Genomic DNA, 19,731 nt, shown 5'->3' with positions numbered 1-19,731 from the left:
TAGTGTATATATCTGACAGGCATATCAATGTTTTGTTTTCATTACTAGAGAGTCAAGATTTAACAGTTTTTGTGCTTACTGAAAGAGATTCTGAATCCAGCTAGTTCATCCAGAACTTATCGTGCACTATAGCCTTCGGTCATACGCTTTATCAACAAATTTTCCATGTTTGGAAATGACGAATTTTCACTTGTATTTTTTTTATTTGTTTATTTTCATGTTACACCTAGGTGTAGTGTCCATATACATGTAGTTGATTAACAATCGACGCATAGAATCTGTGTTTTGTAATGACTGTAATCTGTTGAACCAAGGGACACAACTCTAGTATGACCTTCCGAAATATTCGTTGATATACACGTACATACTGACAAACGGACGACCATTCCAAGATTTCGTGCGGGATGGTCTTTTGTTTATTACGTAACAATTTAAGATACTTTATGTATATGTATTATCATAAATATTAACAAGTTATACAAAGTAAGTACATATCATAATAAATAAAACTTGCTTATGGATTTTCTTGTTAGTGATATTAAAAGAAGGAGACCAATTTCAAAGAGTAATAAAATAATGTTATATATTATTTGATCAGAGATTGGGTATCTTATAATATCTATCCTTAATAATTAGTTATAAAACATACAATATAACGCAACACATACAACACAGCAATACAACACAACACAGTACAACACAGCGATACAACACAACACAGCAATACAACACAACACAGCAATACAACACAGCAATACAACACAATACAGCAATACAATACAACACAGCAATACAATACAACACAGCGATACAACACAATACAGCGATACAATACAACACAGCAATACAACACAACACAGCGATACAACACAACACAGCGATACAACACAACACAGCAATACAATACAACACAGCAATACAATACAACACGGCGATACAACACAACACAGCAATACAACACAACACAGCGATACAACACAACACAGCAATACAATACAACACAGCAATACAACACAACACAGCGATACAACACAACACAGCGATACAACACAACACAGCAATACAATACAACACAGCGATACAACACAACACAGCAATACAATACAATACAACACAGCAATACAACACAACACAGCGATACAATACAACACAGCAATACAACACAACAAAGCGATACAACACAACACAGCAATACAACACAACACAGCAATACAACACAGCAATACAACACAATACAGCAATACAATACAACACAGCAATACAACACAACACAGCGATACAACACAACACAGCAATACAATACAACACAGCGATACAATACAACACAGCGATACAACACAACACAGCGATACAACACAGCTATACAACACAACACAACACAGCGATACAACACAACACAGCAATACAATACAACACAGCAATACAACACAACACAGCGATACAACACAACACAGCAATATTATACAACACAGCAATACAACACAGCAATACAACACAACACAACACAGCGATACAACACAACACAGCAATACAACACAACACAGCAATACAACACAGCAATACAACACAACACAGCGATACAACACAACACAGCAATACAATACAACACAGCAATACAACACAACACAGCGATACAACACAACACAGCAATATAATACAACACAACAATACAACACAACACAGCGATACACCACAACACAGCGATACAATACAACAAGGCAATACAACACAACACAGCGATACAACACAATACAGCAATACAATACAACACAGTAATACAACACAACACAGCGATATAACGCAGCAGAATAACACAACACAACATTTTGCATCACGATACGGCAATAAAACACAACGCAACACAGCAATTTAACACAACACATCACAACACAGCAATTTAACAAAATACATCACAACACAGCAATTTAACACAATACATCGCAACACAGCAATTTAACACAACACATCGCAACACAGCAATTTAACACAACACATCGCAAACCAGCAATTTAACACTACACATCGCAAACCAGCAATTTTACACAACACATCGCAACACAGCAATTTAACACAACATATCGCAACATAGCAATTTAATACAACACATCACAACACAGCAATTTAACACAACCTATCGCAACATAGCAATTTAATACAACACATCGCAACACAGCAATTTTACACAACACATCGCAACACAGCAATGATTTAAAGCAACACAACACAACATCAAACAACACAACAATAAAACACAACACGATAATGCACAACAAAACACAACTCACTACAATACACCAAGATAACAGGACACAATATGACATAAAACAACATAACGGCAATACAACACAATACAATACAATACCATACAATACAACAAAAGCATGACAACACGATACAACACAATACAACACAATACAACAAAATACAACAAAATACAACACAATACAATACAACACAATACAACACAATACAATACCATGAAACACAGTTCAATACAACACAATACAACACAACACAATGCAATACAACACAATATAATACAATACGACAAATACAACACAATACAATACATCATAATACAACACAATACAATACAATTAAATACAACACAACAAATACAATAAAATGCAACACAGCACAATACAACACAGCACAATACAACACAATACAACACAGCACAATACAACACAATACAACACAGCACAATACAACACAGCACAATACAACACAAAACAACGCAGCACAATACAACACAGCACAATACAACACAGCACAATACAACACAATACAACACAATACAATACAACGCAATTCAATACAACACAATACAACAAATACAACACAGCACAATACAAACAATACAACACAGCACAATACAACACTATACAACAGATACAACACAGCACAATACAACACAGCACAATACAACACTATACAACACAGCACAATACAACACTATACAACACAATACAATACAACACAATAACAACACAATACAACAAATACAATACAATTTATTTAATGAAATAATTGCGTGTTGTCGTTTATTCGATTATTCATGATCAATCACATTTACTGAACAGGTACACATAGATTACCTACAGATTTATTGATCTAAACATAACGCCACATTTTTTAAGCTGAAAATATTCAGTTCAAGGAGAGACCGCATTTATATCTATAAAAACACATCACCAGATTATTTATAGAGAAGACGAATAATAAAAATAAAATATGATTAAAGGTAATGGATTAATGACATTGCCTTGCGTTGGATCCTTTCAGAACAAAGGACGTCACTATTCAGAGACACGTGTTTTACTCCTGGTCGACTGTTTAAGAAATGCAGACCTCACAGAGGTCTGCAATATCACCGTTCAATAATTCATTACAATTCCATTTGTAATGAGTCGTACGCTTTGAATACATGTTCTAACGCAAAGCTATAATTATCGTCACTGTCAAATTGGTGGTGACTCTTTATACAAATATCTTCTAGTAGCTATGACAGACATATTAATACTATTTATGACCTTATAACAATACGTATCAGTATAAAATAGCACTTTCCACCCCAATAGGCACGATCAGTTTATGACACGCCTGTCATGGAAATAAATTATCAAATTTCTTTACTATTGAAAAGGATGGAAACATGGTTTTATTATAAAAGTGGTATTTGAATTAAATATTTAAGGAAATTTAAATAAATGCTAAAAAGACTCGCTCTACTTTTACCTGAATATCTATTTTCGTTTTAGCATTAAGCTGACGAAACTGAACAAATTTGAACACAGGTAGATTTCAATCGATATTTCGACTGGTTTCATCCTGGTATTTTAAAAATGGTGGCTTGTTTGATGTCAAGGTCATATCAACATTGACATTAGTGCGACAACAGTTTACGGTTACACGGGAGTAAGGTCCTGTGGAAATTCCGACCATTTGTTGGAACTGTGGGTATACACGGCTGTGTATCAATTAACTTATTTTATATAATATAGAGAGGTTACGGATTTGTGTGGAATCTGAAACAGACAGTATGGAGAAAAATGCCAAAATGGTAAGTAAGAGTATAAAGCATTTGTATTTCGTTTTGTAAACACTATATTACACAAAGACGCCATTTTCATGTACATTCGATATCTCCCCAGTATTGTGTAAAACTGACACAAAGCGAGGAAGGATATTTCGTGTATTGTCATTTTGAGACACGAATATAGTTTAATATTATTAAATTTCTGTGTATTACCGTTTTCACATTCTAAATGTACAGAATATAATACAACAGGTTCCTTATTCGTAAATAAATATTCTATATGCATACATAAGGAAAAATATGACAACTCAGAAATTGATTTCCATTGAATAAATTTCAGTTTATGAAATGAATTTTGAATATACAAAATTTACTTAGATCATTATCATATTTATCATATTGATTTAATATTACATGTACGGTGTGTTATTTATCACCCCCTACCTTCGCCTTCTTAACTGAAAATATTCCATATAACACCAAAATCAATATACAGGTGATCAGTGTACATCGAGGAATATACACATAAATTATTGATATATATATATATATATTTATATATAGCAAGTTACGTAAGTATCAATAACTCAATAATCGAACATTGGTTAGCTATTCTTATTTCTATACGTTGTTTGTTTAGTGTTGTTATACCTGTACATAAACCACACACATGTTCCTGTCATTTAATTTATAATAATGGATTTTTGAATGCCGCCTTACACGACGATTCATGTTTAGACTGGCACTTCCATTCCATACAGTCAACACAGGTGATTTAAACGTCCCTAAGAAATAAGCTATGAGGGCTAAAAATAGACATCGAAATAAGGGACAAGATTTCTTAATCTTTTATTGATCTCATTTGAATGAAATTTCAGGTAACATATATATATGTAAGGATTATGTATACTTATCACTGCATAGTGTCTGATGTTGTAAAGATCTATATATTTTTTATAATTGATAATCAATAGGTGTATCGTGGTAATCAGACTACTAACTAATATAGCGTTAATATAAAATATAAATCGATGTACATTTGTATGATATAGATATAAATGTAAACATTGTTTACGCTATGCTAAGAAAATACATTTTTGCAATAGGACAAAATATTTTATTTCTACATGTATTTAACGTGATAGCAAATCAGTATTTATACAAGTATTTAAATATATAATGATGAATTGAAATTTATGTAAATGACTGGTATTTTGCATTGAACATCACCGTACAATCAACTCATTCCAGTGCTACTTGCAATATTAGAAATGAATGACATGTCTTCCAATTTCCCAGCATAAGCTGGATTTAATACTTTTGTCTTATAAATTCACAGCAGGAGGAAATTGAAGAAGAACTAGCGAGTAAGTATAGTGAAACTGATATCGACAGACATTAGTCGAATATAGATATATGTGACTAAATAAAAATTTTAAAAGTTGCAGAAAAAAAATGGATTTCATTTACACATTGTTCGAAATGACTTATTTATATCACTTGCTGAGAGGAGACTATTTTTTTTTGCCCATTTCACGAAAATGAAACCCAACGTTTATAAGAGAATGTACTATATTTTCATTATCTACCGTCACAAAACTCATTTCCAAGATGTATATTTGTATAAACACTTAATTTTGGTTTAATAAAGATTTATGTTTTTGTTTTATATTTTAAAGTGCTACGTTTAGCCTTCGATCATTTTGACAAGAACAGAGATGGGACCATAACTTTAAATGAGTTTGGTGATGTGTGTCAGGCCCTGGGACGAAATCCTACCAAAGAAGATATCAAAGACATGATCAGTGACGTGGATAAAGACAGTAAGTAAACTCTATATAAATATTACCATCAAACAGTCAATACTGGGTCCAAATATCATCTTTGAAGGTTAACAAATCCTCATATTCACGTCATAACAGGACAATAATTGTTTTATGATATCACACTAATCCGTGTTTCTGATTGATTAAAAATTGAAGCACAGGTTACTAATTGTTGTTTCAATTGTTACAATATTCACCTCACGTGAATGGATTCTTACTGTCTCTTCAACATAATTAGACCTCTGAAAGATGTTTGACCAATCAGTGTGTAGGGAAAAACGGTGACGAGGTTATACTTTCCAAACAATAACCATACATCAAGCAGTGCCTTTGTTTTACTGTGTAAGATACCAGCTACAAGAATGTTTGAGTTACGGAAATGGAACATTAGTTCAGTTTAAGTATATCATAATATGAAGTTATTTTGGTCTTCACAAAGGGGTGTATTTTCAGTGGTAACACAGATTTACTGCAATATCATAATAGCTAGAAGGTGAAATACCAATTCATGTAAATCGATATATAGAATACCAGCATGTCAAAATAACTTTCATTTTTTAAACAGAAAACGGTAAGCTGACCTTAGATGAATTTGTTTCGCTTATAAAAAAACACCAACGTAACCAAACGAAAGCTGACAGAGAGGCTGAATTGAAAGATGCGTTTGGAATCTTTGACAAAAATAAGAACGGTTTTATCTGTGCAAAGGAGTTACGGAAAGTGATTCAGGGTTGTGGGGAGACACTGACGGACGAGGAAGTCGATGAAATGATGGCGATCGCTGACACAAATAAAGACGATAATATTGACTACAACGGTAAGTAAAGTTTACCAATTACAAATAAGCTTTCTAAGGAAATGAAAGCCATGTAACACCAAGAACTGCATGAACCAAATGTGTATCGATTCCACCTGTTTTCACTATAATCTTATCGACATCTCGTCATATATATAAGATGATAATGTAATACACAAACTTTTGAACACTTTTTTCAGTAATACAGGTTTTCAATTTTCTCGCTCGTCTTATATTTATATATGTTCACTTGTGCTGCAGTCACGTAATAATGTATCAAAATTATAAGCTAGATGCGCGAAATAAATATATTATTTCAAAAGACATTGTAGTTATTTTGGAGATGAAAATGGGATATATTTCAATCTTTTACATTAAAGAATAATTCTAGTATTTCTAGTAGAGGGTAACCAGGTGTGTGTTCTCCGGGTACTCGACGATTAAAATCCCTTATGCGGTTACATCCGGCCCAAGAAGAGTGATACTTATAAGTTGCAATAACTTGTTTCGCAATTGTTGTAAAATAAATAAAGTTTTATCATTTGGTTGTGGTATTGAGAAAATGTTTCAACGGACCGTAAAGAAGACACAAAGTAACAATACAGGGAGCGAGCGGAGAAATCTATAATTAGTCGCAATATATGAAAGAATAAGGAGAGGCTGTTAAATCCTTATTTCAATTCATGTAATAATTTTCATTACCGGAACAAGATGAAAAAAATACAAACATGTAAATATGATTGAAATCCAAACTAAGACAAAATCTGAACAAAAGAGAAATTCATACGGATACTTCTGAAAGAAGAACCAGGAGAATAAGACCAAGTGTTTCGGAAGAGTAAGTGTCTTCTGCTTATTTTACGACATCCGGTTTTCAAATCATGGTCAATCCAACTAAGTAATGTCATTTTCAATACATGTGTATATCCCGAATACTGTCACTATTGAAATTAATTAAAACGTATCCTGCAAGCTACAGCAAACCATAGGTATGAAAAGTCACCGACGGAATACTTCATCTTCAGTTTCAAAGGGTTACTCGAGAAATACGATTGTGAATAGCATAATTCCACAAGATTTCAGAATTTTATAGAGAATTATGAAGTACTGAATTACAAGACCTCAAATAGATGTGGATTTATCATTAAGTTTTGTTATACGCCCTGAACTTCTTATTGCCGAGTGAAAAGACTATTTGCAATTTTTTCATATGTTTTTCATGCAGAATTTGTGAAGCTATTTGCGTGATAGATGTCTGCCCTGTACTTGTGACAACCCTTAAACAACTCTACCAAGACTAACTTCAGAAACGGAATGAACATTTTCCCTTAAATAACTGCAACATTAAATGATTGGAAAAGGACATTATCGTAAGTATCAAGATCAGGACAATCAATGTTTTTGTTGGAAAACATTACTCGAAACTTTTAGCACATGACTCCCTAGAATCTTCTGAGAACGGTTGGCAGTCTAGTACTCTAGAGTGTGTACGGGATAAGTGAACATCAGTACACTGGAGTTTACGTTGTAGTGCACTGGAGTTAACATCGTAGTGCATTGGAGTTAACATTGTAATGTACTGGAGTTAACATTGTAATGTACTGGAGTTAACATTGTAATGTACTGGAGTTAACATCGTAATGTACTGGAGTTAACATTGTAATGTACTGGAGTTAACATCGTAATGTACTGGAGTTAACATTGTAATGTACTGGAGTTAACATCGTAATGTACTGGAGTTAAAATTGTAATGTACTGGAGTTAACATCGTAATGTACTGGAGTTAACATCGTAATGTACTGGAGTTAACATCGTAGTGTACTGGAGTTTACATCGTAATGTACTGGAGTTAACATTGTAATGTACTGGAGTTAACATCGTAGTGCACTGACCTATTTTTCTTCTGCTCTGGAGTTCAACGGCTTGTGTACTGGATTTAATTCTTGTGTACAAGCAAAACTTAACATGAGTCTTTTTTCAAGCGGTATATTTTATATTACAATTTTATTACTAAAAGTGTAGTTCAACTGAAGAACGTATATAGATAGCCTAAACATCAACGTATTACTTTCTGAAAATACTATGTTCAACCAATCTGAGAGGTTTGTGTATATGTATGAGTAATATGTATGTTATGAACGTCTGCAAGATACAATTTGATATACTTTTATATATCTGATCTATCAATAGGATATGAGTTGGACAGGTTTTCGCGGTTTATTCCATGTATGTTATACTCCTAGAAGTCCTCCAGGACACAAGTATGTCTTTCCTCATTTGTATTGGATTCTTCTGTAACTCTGTGACTAAATCTGGTGCAAATCACACAAAAAGATCATATTTATTTTTATCTGCTAAATATATGCATATAACGTACAGACAGTCAATGCGACATAAACGCACAAAGATCTGTACCTTTTACTAGTGCTACGTGTAGATGTGTAGGTGTTTTACAGAATCTCATGTTATATATATATCTGTCTCAATGTTCCAGTGGTTGTCATCATTATTATTGCATTTTGAGAAAAAATATTCAATACTTCCAAGTACCCTACATCTTAATTAAGTGTAAGTCTGCATCAGTTTTGACGAAATAGGAATTAATAAGTTTTGCATTTTTTGGGTTTTTTTTTCGTTCTTACAGTTAACATAGTGCGTGATATGATCTGAAACAATCATTAGTCAAAATCCATCAACTTTTAATTCATCTGATTAACTTTTGGACTGAACATAGTTTGGATGTTCTTTTCTAAATCATAAAGAAGATTCATCGAAATTTCTGTAAAGTAAATTTGACTGAAGTGGTTTTTATTGACTGACTCAAAATTGTGTCTTAGAATTTATTTTGTTTTACATTAATTAATTAATTTATTTATTTGTTCGTTGTTTATAAAATTTATATATATATACATACACACACGTCATTATTGCCGCAGAGAAACGCATGATAGGTTATGTTACAACTTGAATGTATTTTTATTTATTATATTTGTCTTGTAATAATTATGAATATATATTAATATATATTGTCCCAAACGAATGTGACTCGATTGCTGGAACGCTTTAAAAGGATACAAAAAGATAACTATTACCCAATATCCATCTAACAAAATGGTAAAAAGATGCAAAAATATCCAATTCTGTTCTGTAAGTTGGTAGTCGATCGGAAATGTATAATGCCTTACTGAAATAAAGACAAGAAATTGACATTCTCTGATTTCATAAATATCCTATGTAATCAATTATTCTTATGACAAACTTCTGTGAAGCACTATAGATTTATAGATATTCTTTTTCACATGTCTGTTGTACAAGTGCGATACATAGTGACGTCATAAATACAAGGAATATATGCTGTCGCTGAATCCACATAGTGAAACATCTGGAGTAATACAGTTTGTGAACATTGAAACAATAACGTTTAAAAAGTATCGCTGATTAGTAAATTTGTTTTTATATTATAACAAATATTTCATGTTTTACAGCCCATAAATATTTTCACAAATGACTGTTTTTTATGAATACATTAAGACATGGATAATTACACTTACCATACTAAACACATCGATATTACTTTGCCAATCATAATTCACTTCATATTTAGCCATTTTGTAATTGATGCTAATAACTTTGACACCATGAAGTCATTGATCAATCTTGATGACGTCATATCTTGTTATATCTTTTCGGTCTTGCCTTATACTATGTATTGATACAAAGTAGCGCGAAACTGACATGTATACAGTCGAACTTTCGGAAAACTTCGAGTCATCCGAGTATTCGATTATAAGTGAGATTGAATGTTGATGAAAAGTTTTTCCGGGGCTGACGAAACATTTCTAATTAAACGGGGTCATTGAGTTAAACGAGGTCGAGATACGATATCAGTATTGCCAACTCACCTGATGCATCAGATCAACTTAATATTGGTCATAGATTTGTTCAAATCGTGAAAAATTCCAGAATCCTCAAATATTTCTTTACTTTTTTTACTTTTGATCAGTAATTGTCCTGACGCCGATGAGATATGTGCATATGCAAAGTAATTTGTAAACATTGCTCAAATGAATTAATCATTCGTACTATATCTTTTAACAGTTTCTTTAAAAATGCGACAATTTTGTATTTTTTCACATGAGATTTTATATTTATAATTAACACTAGAATATATATATACGCTGAGTGTCTAGAGTGCAAAATATACCTAGATTTATGTAAAACATTTTTGATATTTTAATCAGCATCTTTCATACAACTACTCCGGATTGTTTTTTGTCCGCTATAAGGGGCCTACGGCGTCCATCGGCCGATTATCGAGACACCTAAATTTACACCACCGCTCTCGATTTAGATTTATAACTTTGTATTTGTTTTATATTCTATGGATGTGAATATTTGTGTCTTGATAAAAGGGCAGGTTGCCGCGAAAATTTGAGAATTTTCTTGTCCGTAATATTGCTTTTACTTTATGGATCATATATATATATATATATTGTAATGTTTATTCTTAATCAAATTTGAACAGCTACGACCATATTGATATTACTTTACTAATGGGTGATTCTGCTCGTAGATGTTAGCATTAAAGTACCCATGGATCTTCAACAACTCCAAACAGGACTTTTGTTCACATGAATTCCATAAATGTTTTGAAAGTATTATTATAGTTATAATTATGGAGTAATCATTATTGTGTAATTTTTATCAAAAGCATTGTTTGGTTAAGCAAATAACACTTCTAGTTAATGTTTGTAGATAATGTTCATGTCGGCATTTTCTTCTTGAATGTGGATGTAAGAACTTTGTGCAATGAGTGTATTATGTTTTCTTTTGATTTCGATTTATTTTTTGTAATTTTGATATGGCTTTGTTTGACGCATTCTACCAAAATATACTCAAGAGTACCTATTCGTCAATGTATGCACGATTTTTACTATACTAAAAATAAAATGATTAGAAATAACAGTTTATAACACATTGTTGATCTAATACAGTACATTAATAAATAGATTTATCGATACACCTGTATGACAGATAAATGAAATTAAAATGTTTAAATCTATATATTCTGTGCTTTATTCAAATTATTTTTGACAACGTTCCTGATAATGACTTTATGCGTGAGAGATATTGATCGGTAACTTACGAGATATGCCTGTATATGTGTGTAGATCAATATGCCTACTTCATAGTCACGACCTGGCTGTATACAGAGTAGGTATATACATATTGTCTGATGGAGTTGACGCTATATCTACAGTTCATTTGTTTGGTGAAATTGCGTTAAAAGTCGAAACTACTTTTCAGTAGGTAGGATAAATATTCCTTCTAGATTTCCAATATATTTGAATAAATGGTTTTATGCCTAGTCACTTTGGCTGTTTGTTGAATGAATCACATACACACGGCTTTGGCTTCTACGCTATTTTTTATCTTTATCCGTACATCGTAATTCCTATTTCGAATACAAACATTCTAAATCAATATGTAAGGAGTTTATGTATTCCTGAATATTTACACTTGCGTTGTATTCTCTCTAGATGAAGTAAGCCCAACCTAATGTTAATAATTTTTTATATTTACGTACGGTGATTAGGCTTGCGCATAGATATCAAATAAAATGTAAGAACTACTTGTCCAAGTTGCGAACGCTACAAAACGAGATTATAGTTTATGTCGTTCGGAAAAGTAAAGAAAAATGTCAATCCACCGATGCCCTCAGAAAATACACAACCTAACCTCAGTATGGATTGTTCTGCTGCAGCCTTTCAGTCAAACATGTCATCAGGCTTTCTATCTAACTCATCCTTCCATGGATGCACGTTTACATTCAACAAAATACACTAGCATTATCAACGTGGAGAAAATGGCGTGTCATGTTCATCGTTTTCCCGCTCTTTCGATCAGCTGATCGGGCTGCCTCATCACGTATTTATAGATATATACATGCGCGGTGTTAAATAATGAATTTGTGTACTATGATAGAGGAATATTGTGTAAATGATGAACTATTAATTATTAAAACTAAAAGATGTCTAAATATTTAAATAAATATCATAAAATATGTTGATTGTACTCTTATCTTTGAGAACTATTTTGTTTACTGTACTTGTCAACGGCAGCGCCACCTAGTGTTTTTGGATTTACTTTGCTGTTCTATAAAGCGGCCGGCTGTTCGAACAATGTGTATAAGGTGATTTAAAAAAAATAATTTCAAAGTGACAAAGTATAAATATAAGGATTGTTTCTTATTTTCTGGAGCTGCATCGCATTGTATTTACATTGGGGTAAGTACATATTTAACGCGCACCAAGTTAAATATGTACTTACCCCAATGTAAATACAATTCGATGAAGCTACAGAAAATAAGAAACAATCCTTAAATTTAGATAAATATTGTTTGACGTTTCATCACGTGACATTAAGTTTGCCCTAACGTTCTTGACATTCCTATTTTGGTCATGTCATTAGCAAGTGAAACTACTACATCTACAAATATCTCCAAAACCACTACACGTACAAATATCTCCAAAACTACTACACCTACAAATATCTCGAAAACTACTACATCTACAAATATCTCCAAACCTACTACACGTACAAATATCTCCAAAACTACTGCATCTACAAATATCTCCAAAACTACTACACCTACAAATATCTCCAAAACTACTACATCTACAAATATCTCCAAAACGACTACACCTACAAATATCTCCAAAACTACTACACCTACAAATATCTCCAAAACTACTACATCTACAAATATCTCCAAAACTACTACACCTACAAATATCTCCAAAACTACTACATCTACACCTACAAATATCTCTAAAACTACTACATCTACAAATATCTCCAAAACTACTACACCTACAAATATCTCCAAAATTACTACACCTACAAATATCTCCAAAACTACTACACGTACAAATATCTCCAAAACTACTACACCTACAAATATCTCCAAAATTACTACACATACAAATATCTCCAAAACTACTACACCTACAAATATCTCCAAAACTACTACACCTACAAATATCTCCAAAACTACTACACCTACAAATATCTCCAAAACTACTACATCTACAAATATCTCCAAACCTACTACACGTACAAATATCTCTAAAACTACTGCATCTACAAATATCTCCAAAACTACTACACCTACAAATATCTCCAAAACTACTACACCTACAAATATCTCCAAAATTACTACACCTACAAATATCTCCAAAACTACTACACCTACAAATATCTCCAAAACTACTACACCTACAAATATCTCCAAAACTACTACACCTACAAATATCTCCAAACCTACTACACGTACAAATATCTCTAAAACTACTACACCTACAAATATCTCCAAAACTACTGCATCTACAAATATCTCCAAAACTACTACACCTACACATATCTCCAAAACGACTACACCTACAAATATCTCCAAAACTACTACACCTACAAATATCTCCAAAACTACTACATCTACAAATATCTCCAAAACCACTACACCTACAAATATCTCTAAAACTACTACATCTACAAATATCTCCAAAACTACTACACCTACAAATATCTCCAAAACTACTACACCTACAAATATCTCCAAAACTACTACACGTACAAATATCTCTAAAACTACTACATCTACAAATATCTCCAAAACTACTACACCTACAAATATCTCCAAAACTACTACACCTACAAATATCTCCAAAACTACTACACCTACAAATATCTCCAAAACCACTACACCTACAAATATCTCCAAAACCACTACACCTACAAATATCTCCAAAACCACTACACCTACAAATATCTCCAAAACCACTACACCTACAAATATCTCCAAAACCACTACACCTACAAATATCTCCAAAACTACTACACCTACAAATATCTCCAAAATTACTACACCTACAAATATCTCCAAAGCCACTACACTGTTTTACCATCTTTATTAACCAAATATATATCGTATTACAATTCAATTACAACCTGTCTTATTTCATGACATCAACTGTCAGTGTTGACAGTTGACTGATGGTAAAACACATTCGATATTAAAATGAAAAGTTACATAAGCCTCAATTCTATAAGGAGTCGAGAAATAAGTTTTTTTTCTATAAGAGAAAATGTATTTAAATCTACGTCTTAAATGATAATGTCATTTAACAGTATGTAATTATGTTTTTTTTTATATATATTTTTTTCTTTAAACGCACACGCTGTATAGTTTAGGATTTGAATCACATTTGCGAAAAGCGATTTAATAGGATTTAATAGGATATGTTATGGACGCAGGCCATTGGTCTCTATATCCATATCAGTTCATACATCTCATTACATGTTTAGGATACTTCCTGTATCAATGAGCAAAATTTAAACTAAAAAATGAAAGTTATGTTATTACGGTTACAGTATTTATCTAGACTGATTTCAAACTTTGTGACATCATATGAATCTATTACATCTCGAGGGAGACTGTTCCATCATAGCACGGAAAGTAAAGAAATGCTTCCCTATATCAAGGTGAGAGTGTTTATGAAAAAGTTTACGCGAATGCTCTCTCGTTCTACTATTCATACCGCGTTGAAACATATTCCTAGTCAGTCTAGGATCATAAAAGGTTTTTACAAACCTGAACACGTTAATTAGGTCTCCTCGCATGCGACGGTGCTTCAGGGTTGGTAAATTTAGTCTCTGCAGGCGCTCTGTATATGTCATGTTTTTGAAACCAGGTATCTTTTTGGTGGCACGCCTCTAGACGTTTTCAAGTAGATCAATTTATTTGCTCATATAGGGATTCTATACACTGGATGTGTTGCAGAAGGGATAGGGAAATGTGTTTATGGGTAAAAATGAGGTTTGGATACAGTCTTGTTAAATTCATGCTTAGTAATGCATTTATCACTAAATATTAAAAAAATCACTTCCCAATATAATTCGTGTTTATTGCATAAGTATCAGAGACCGTTCGCCAATATCTGTAAATCAAGAAAAATACTTAAGAATATATATATATATTTTTTCTCTAATGTGTTGATATCAAATTTGACATGTTAAAATAACTAGTAGTATACGATGTTTTGTTGACTTGTTGTCAGCTTACGTCCTCGATACATAACATTTCAGCTTAGTTTATCAAAACAATCTGACGGGCTTTGAAGAAACATACTGTTGATACTATTCCTCAACAAAAACAAATGTCTACATCATTATATGCTATTAATTAATACTCACACTTCAAAGTGTATATATCCACCTAACGAGACGAGCGTTACGGACCACTGACTATATGTAAATATTCTCACCAGTTGTCTATAGTCGTTAGCATCCCTTCGCTCGCTGACCCAGCCCGACAACACCGATATATATACAGGATGGTAAGTTTGTTTCATTATCAGCCTATATTCCCTCTTATGTGTTAGCTGTTTATATTTCTACATATTTGAAAGTTACTTTGGCTAGAGAAGTTGGGTAGGAATATTTAAAAAAAAATAATGGTTCCTGATATTAACACCAATGTATATCGTGTATGTGTAGTTTCGCCATGTTGTCTGCAACCAAGCGGAAAAAGAAATTGTTTTCATCTTTTAGAAAGAAGATGATTTAATCATATACCAAATCATGGCATATACTGTGTACATCAGTGTGATGCCAGGTACACATTTTGCACCTATTCGTAGTTTGCATAATTTTGTTTTACACATTTTCACATATTAAAACTGAACGTGGAGGTAAATGTGATCGATAGGTTAATTATACATTCTGGAATCTGGAAACGATAAGTCACATCGTATCATAACAGTGACGAAAGGAGCATAAATCTATACTAAAGATTTGTATGGGTCGCAAGCTATTGTCTATTGTACCAGAACGTAGCGAATATTCATTGGCTTAATTTCCATAATTCAGTTCGGATACTTAAAGATAAAAGATTACAGTATTATATATATTTTGTTTCCAGGTTAATAAAACATGTTTAAAACATATTCATATATCGATTGTCCATTGATATAGATAAATCGTATGTCAGTTACGGTTTAATTTAAATATCTTCGGGAGAAAGTCATTTATGATGTTTCCGGCGGAAACCTTGTATGTGATATAGGAAGTTCACAACTATGTGTATAATATGTATGGTTTGTAAGAAGACACTTTTATTATGGTTTGAACTTACTATTTATGTACGTAAAACACAATGAGTGTCACTCAAACTTTGAATGATGGACAACACAATGGCGGGGTTGTTGACAATTGAAAGGAAGGTAACCGGTGCAAAAACGCCCCATAACCACAATAATAAATTGATGCCCGATTTAAGCTGATCGATTTAATCATACATAGAATCTAAAATGAGTTTTCATTTTATATGAGAATTTTAAAAACGTGTCTTAGAAGGTTAACTTTTGTAAACGTTGGCGAGCAAACATTAAAACTATGAGACGAGTTTCATTTAATTTCTAATGAAAAAATACAAATTTTAAACTCCTTATATCGAACTCAGAAACTCAGAAAAGGTGCATTGTGATTGACTTTAAGTAAAAATATGGAGGACAAAATCAAACGTATTGTTTCGCCATTTTTACTTCATGAGTAATGCATTGTCCATATTAGGACATCACGGTCAATGGTACAACCAATGACAATCGTTACAAGATATGTTACTCTACTGACATATACTTAAAACCAATGATTAATTCACTAGAGGCGGATTCTGTGATGACATACCAAACACGTGTATTACTGACCACTCATGTAAGTGTAATTCGTATCACTGAGGTTGTATATAATAAATGTAACATGGTGATTATGATATACATATTGCCGACTTTTTATATTTCAATATCTAAAAAAATCCTACAAACTTACGATGGGACACACATGTAACATGACAATTTTTGATATATACATTGTAGACAGGGCTGATTAATTACACAATACAAAGACAACGGTTCGTCATTCTAGGAATGTTCAGTGACACAAGAGGTCAAACATACCAAGTTTAAAATTAGTAAATTATCTAAAGCTAAATTATCGATTATTTTTGCGACATGATTTCATTATTTCATCTTTATTTAAACTTTTCATCGTCTTTATCAGCAAAAATACAGTAAGAGTTGAGAACAGTGTTTAATAGCTAAACTACGACGTCCTCTGTGCGAGAGTAAGTGTAAAAGTGTAGGTGTCGTTGTGGTGATAACTTATTTACACAACTCGACTAAAGGAATATTTGTCATGGAATTATATAAATCGGTTTAGAAGTGTGCATGACATAATGTTGCGCTCTCTGAAAATCAATTATATATTGGTGCTCGATATCAAAGAAACATATATCCATTGCCTGTTTCTAGATTTCCCATTATATCAAATTAAATCTGCAAAATCTCGATTGGTACCATGTAGAGGGCAGGACTTTCATACTTAAACCTTCAACCTTCGGTTTATATGACATTTACTAACATCATTGCTGTGTTGTCTTTTGTAGTTAGCTTAAATTTCTTGATCTGTTCAAAACAATCAACGCAGTCTACATCAGTAGTTACCAAACCTTTTCTCTACATAAATAGTACACAGTGTATGTATACTTATTCCACCTGGCTCTTTTGTAGGTAAATGTACAAAACCATGAAACGTATGACTGATTATGATACTGTAATATTATCATAATAATGCAACGTGTTGCAGAGTGTTGTAGATTAGGATGACTATTTACAAAAAGTGAACTGTTTTCCACATCGTGTCTTTTACAGGCAGAACAACTAAGTGAAGAACATATTGCAGGTTTGTTTACTTTTATGTGTTCGCTTAATTTTTCTTGTTTTCTTTTACCTTTTGATAATGGTATAAAATATATTTCCACGGTGTTTTCACTTGTATGTAAATCATGTAAGTCAAAGGGCAGCAACTCTGCTATAAAGCATTCAACATGTAGTACGGGTATGTAACTATTACTCTCAATAGTTTTAACGGGACACTTCATTCACTATATCGATATATTTACAATATGTATAAAATCACTGGTATGAATTATCATGTGCCTCTTAATTCCACATTCTTAATGAGCAGAATTTAAAGAGGCGTTCAGCCTGTTCGACAAAGATAACGATGGAACGATAACAACCAAAGAGCTGGGGACAGTGATGAGGTCACTCGGTCAAAACCCGACAGAAGCCGAGTTACAAGACATGATTAGCGAGGTTGACGCGGATGGTAACGTTATCTTGCTGTAATAAAGTCTGAAACATTTGTTAAACTTTATAAACAGTTAATGTCTTAACACAGAAATAGAATTGGTGTACAATTGTGATCTCTCAGACACATTCGTGACAATAGACCATCAGTCCTTTGTAAAGGCGTATACAGTGTACGTACATTTTAAGCAAACATGTATTGATCCCGTTCTTGCTAGTTTATTATCTTTCAGTTTTATTAAGTACCATCAATAGACCTCACGATTTTCTAACATTTCAACATGTGTTTAAGAATATCTACTTACAAATACTAAGTGTAGAAAAAAGGTAAAGAAATCAATACTGCATTTATCCTCAAATAACCTTGATAGCAGGTGAGCAAAATAATTGACCTACCACAATAAAAATATTTCAATTTTAAAGGAAATGGCACGATAGACTTCCCAGAATTCCTGACAATGATGGCACGGAAAATGAAGGATACTGACAGTGAAGAAGAAATCCGTGAGGCATTCAGTGTATTTGATAAAGATGGAAATGGCTTTATCAGTGCAGCTGAATTACGACACGTTATGACAAATCTAGGAGAAAAACTAACAGATGAGGAAGTGGATGAAATGATCCGAGAGGCTGACATCGATGGTGATGGGCAAGTTAATTACGAAGGTGCGTCTTACCTACCAGGAGAAATAGTTAATATTTATATATCTATCTTATCAATTGTGATAATTTTATATGCTATTGATATATTATGTTTAAAATTGTATGGTCTTGGACAAGTTAATCATGATGGTAGGTGTTTTCGGATATTAATATCCTAAAGTAACTATTTGGAAATGGTATAATATAAGCATTGCTTGTAAG

At 32.6% G+C, this 19,731-nt stretch overlaps 2 protein-coding genes across 2 annotated transcripts in view; both read left to right on the top strand.

Annotated features, from left to right (window-relative positions):
- The window catches only part of LOC132543591 (uncharacterized), a 46,859-nt gene extending 38,950 nt beyond the window's left edge, over positions 1–7,909 (top strand). The window contains exons 12-14 of the mRNA XM_060207106.1: positions 5,719–5,862; positions 6,431–6,682; positions 7,887–7,909. Coding sequence (XP_060063089.1) covers positions 5,719–5,862; positions 6,431–6,682; positions 7,887–7,909 — 419 coding nt within the window. The remainder of the gene's footprint in view (positions 1–5,718; positions 5,863–6,430; positions 6,683–7,886) is intronic.
- An 8,903-nt stretch (positions 7,910–16,812) lies between these two features.
- LOC132543590 (EF-hand calcium-binding domain-containing protein 6-like) overlaps positions 16,813–19,731 on the top strand; it is a 38,006-nt gene continuing 35,087 nt past the window's right edge. The window contains exons 1-3 of the mRNA XM_060207105.1: positions 16,813–16,819; positions 18,740–18,886; positions 19,291–19,533. Of these exons, the coding sequence (XP_060063088.1) occupies positions 16,813–16,819; positions 18,740–18,886; positions 19,291–19,533 (397 nt within the window). The remainder of the gene's footprint in view (positions 16,820–18,739; positions 18,887–19,290; positions 19,534–19,731) is intronic.

This window comes from Ylistrum balloti, unplaced genomic scaffold, assembly GCF_031769215.1.
Source record: "Ylistrum balloti isolate Yb309-2 unplaced genomic scaffold, AGI_CSIRO_Ybal_v1 Utg369758, whole genome shotgun sequence".
Classification (NCBI taxonomy): domain Eukaryota; kingdom Metazoa; phylum Mollusca; class Bivalvia; order Pectinida; family Pectinidae; genus Ylistrum; species Ylistrum balloti.
This window is presented reverse-complemented; position numbering and strand designations above follow the sequence as displayed.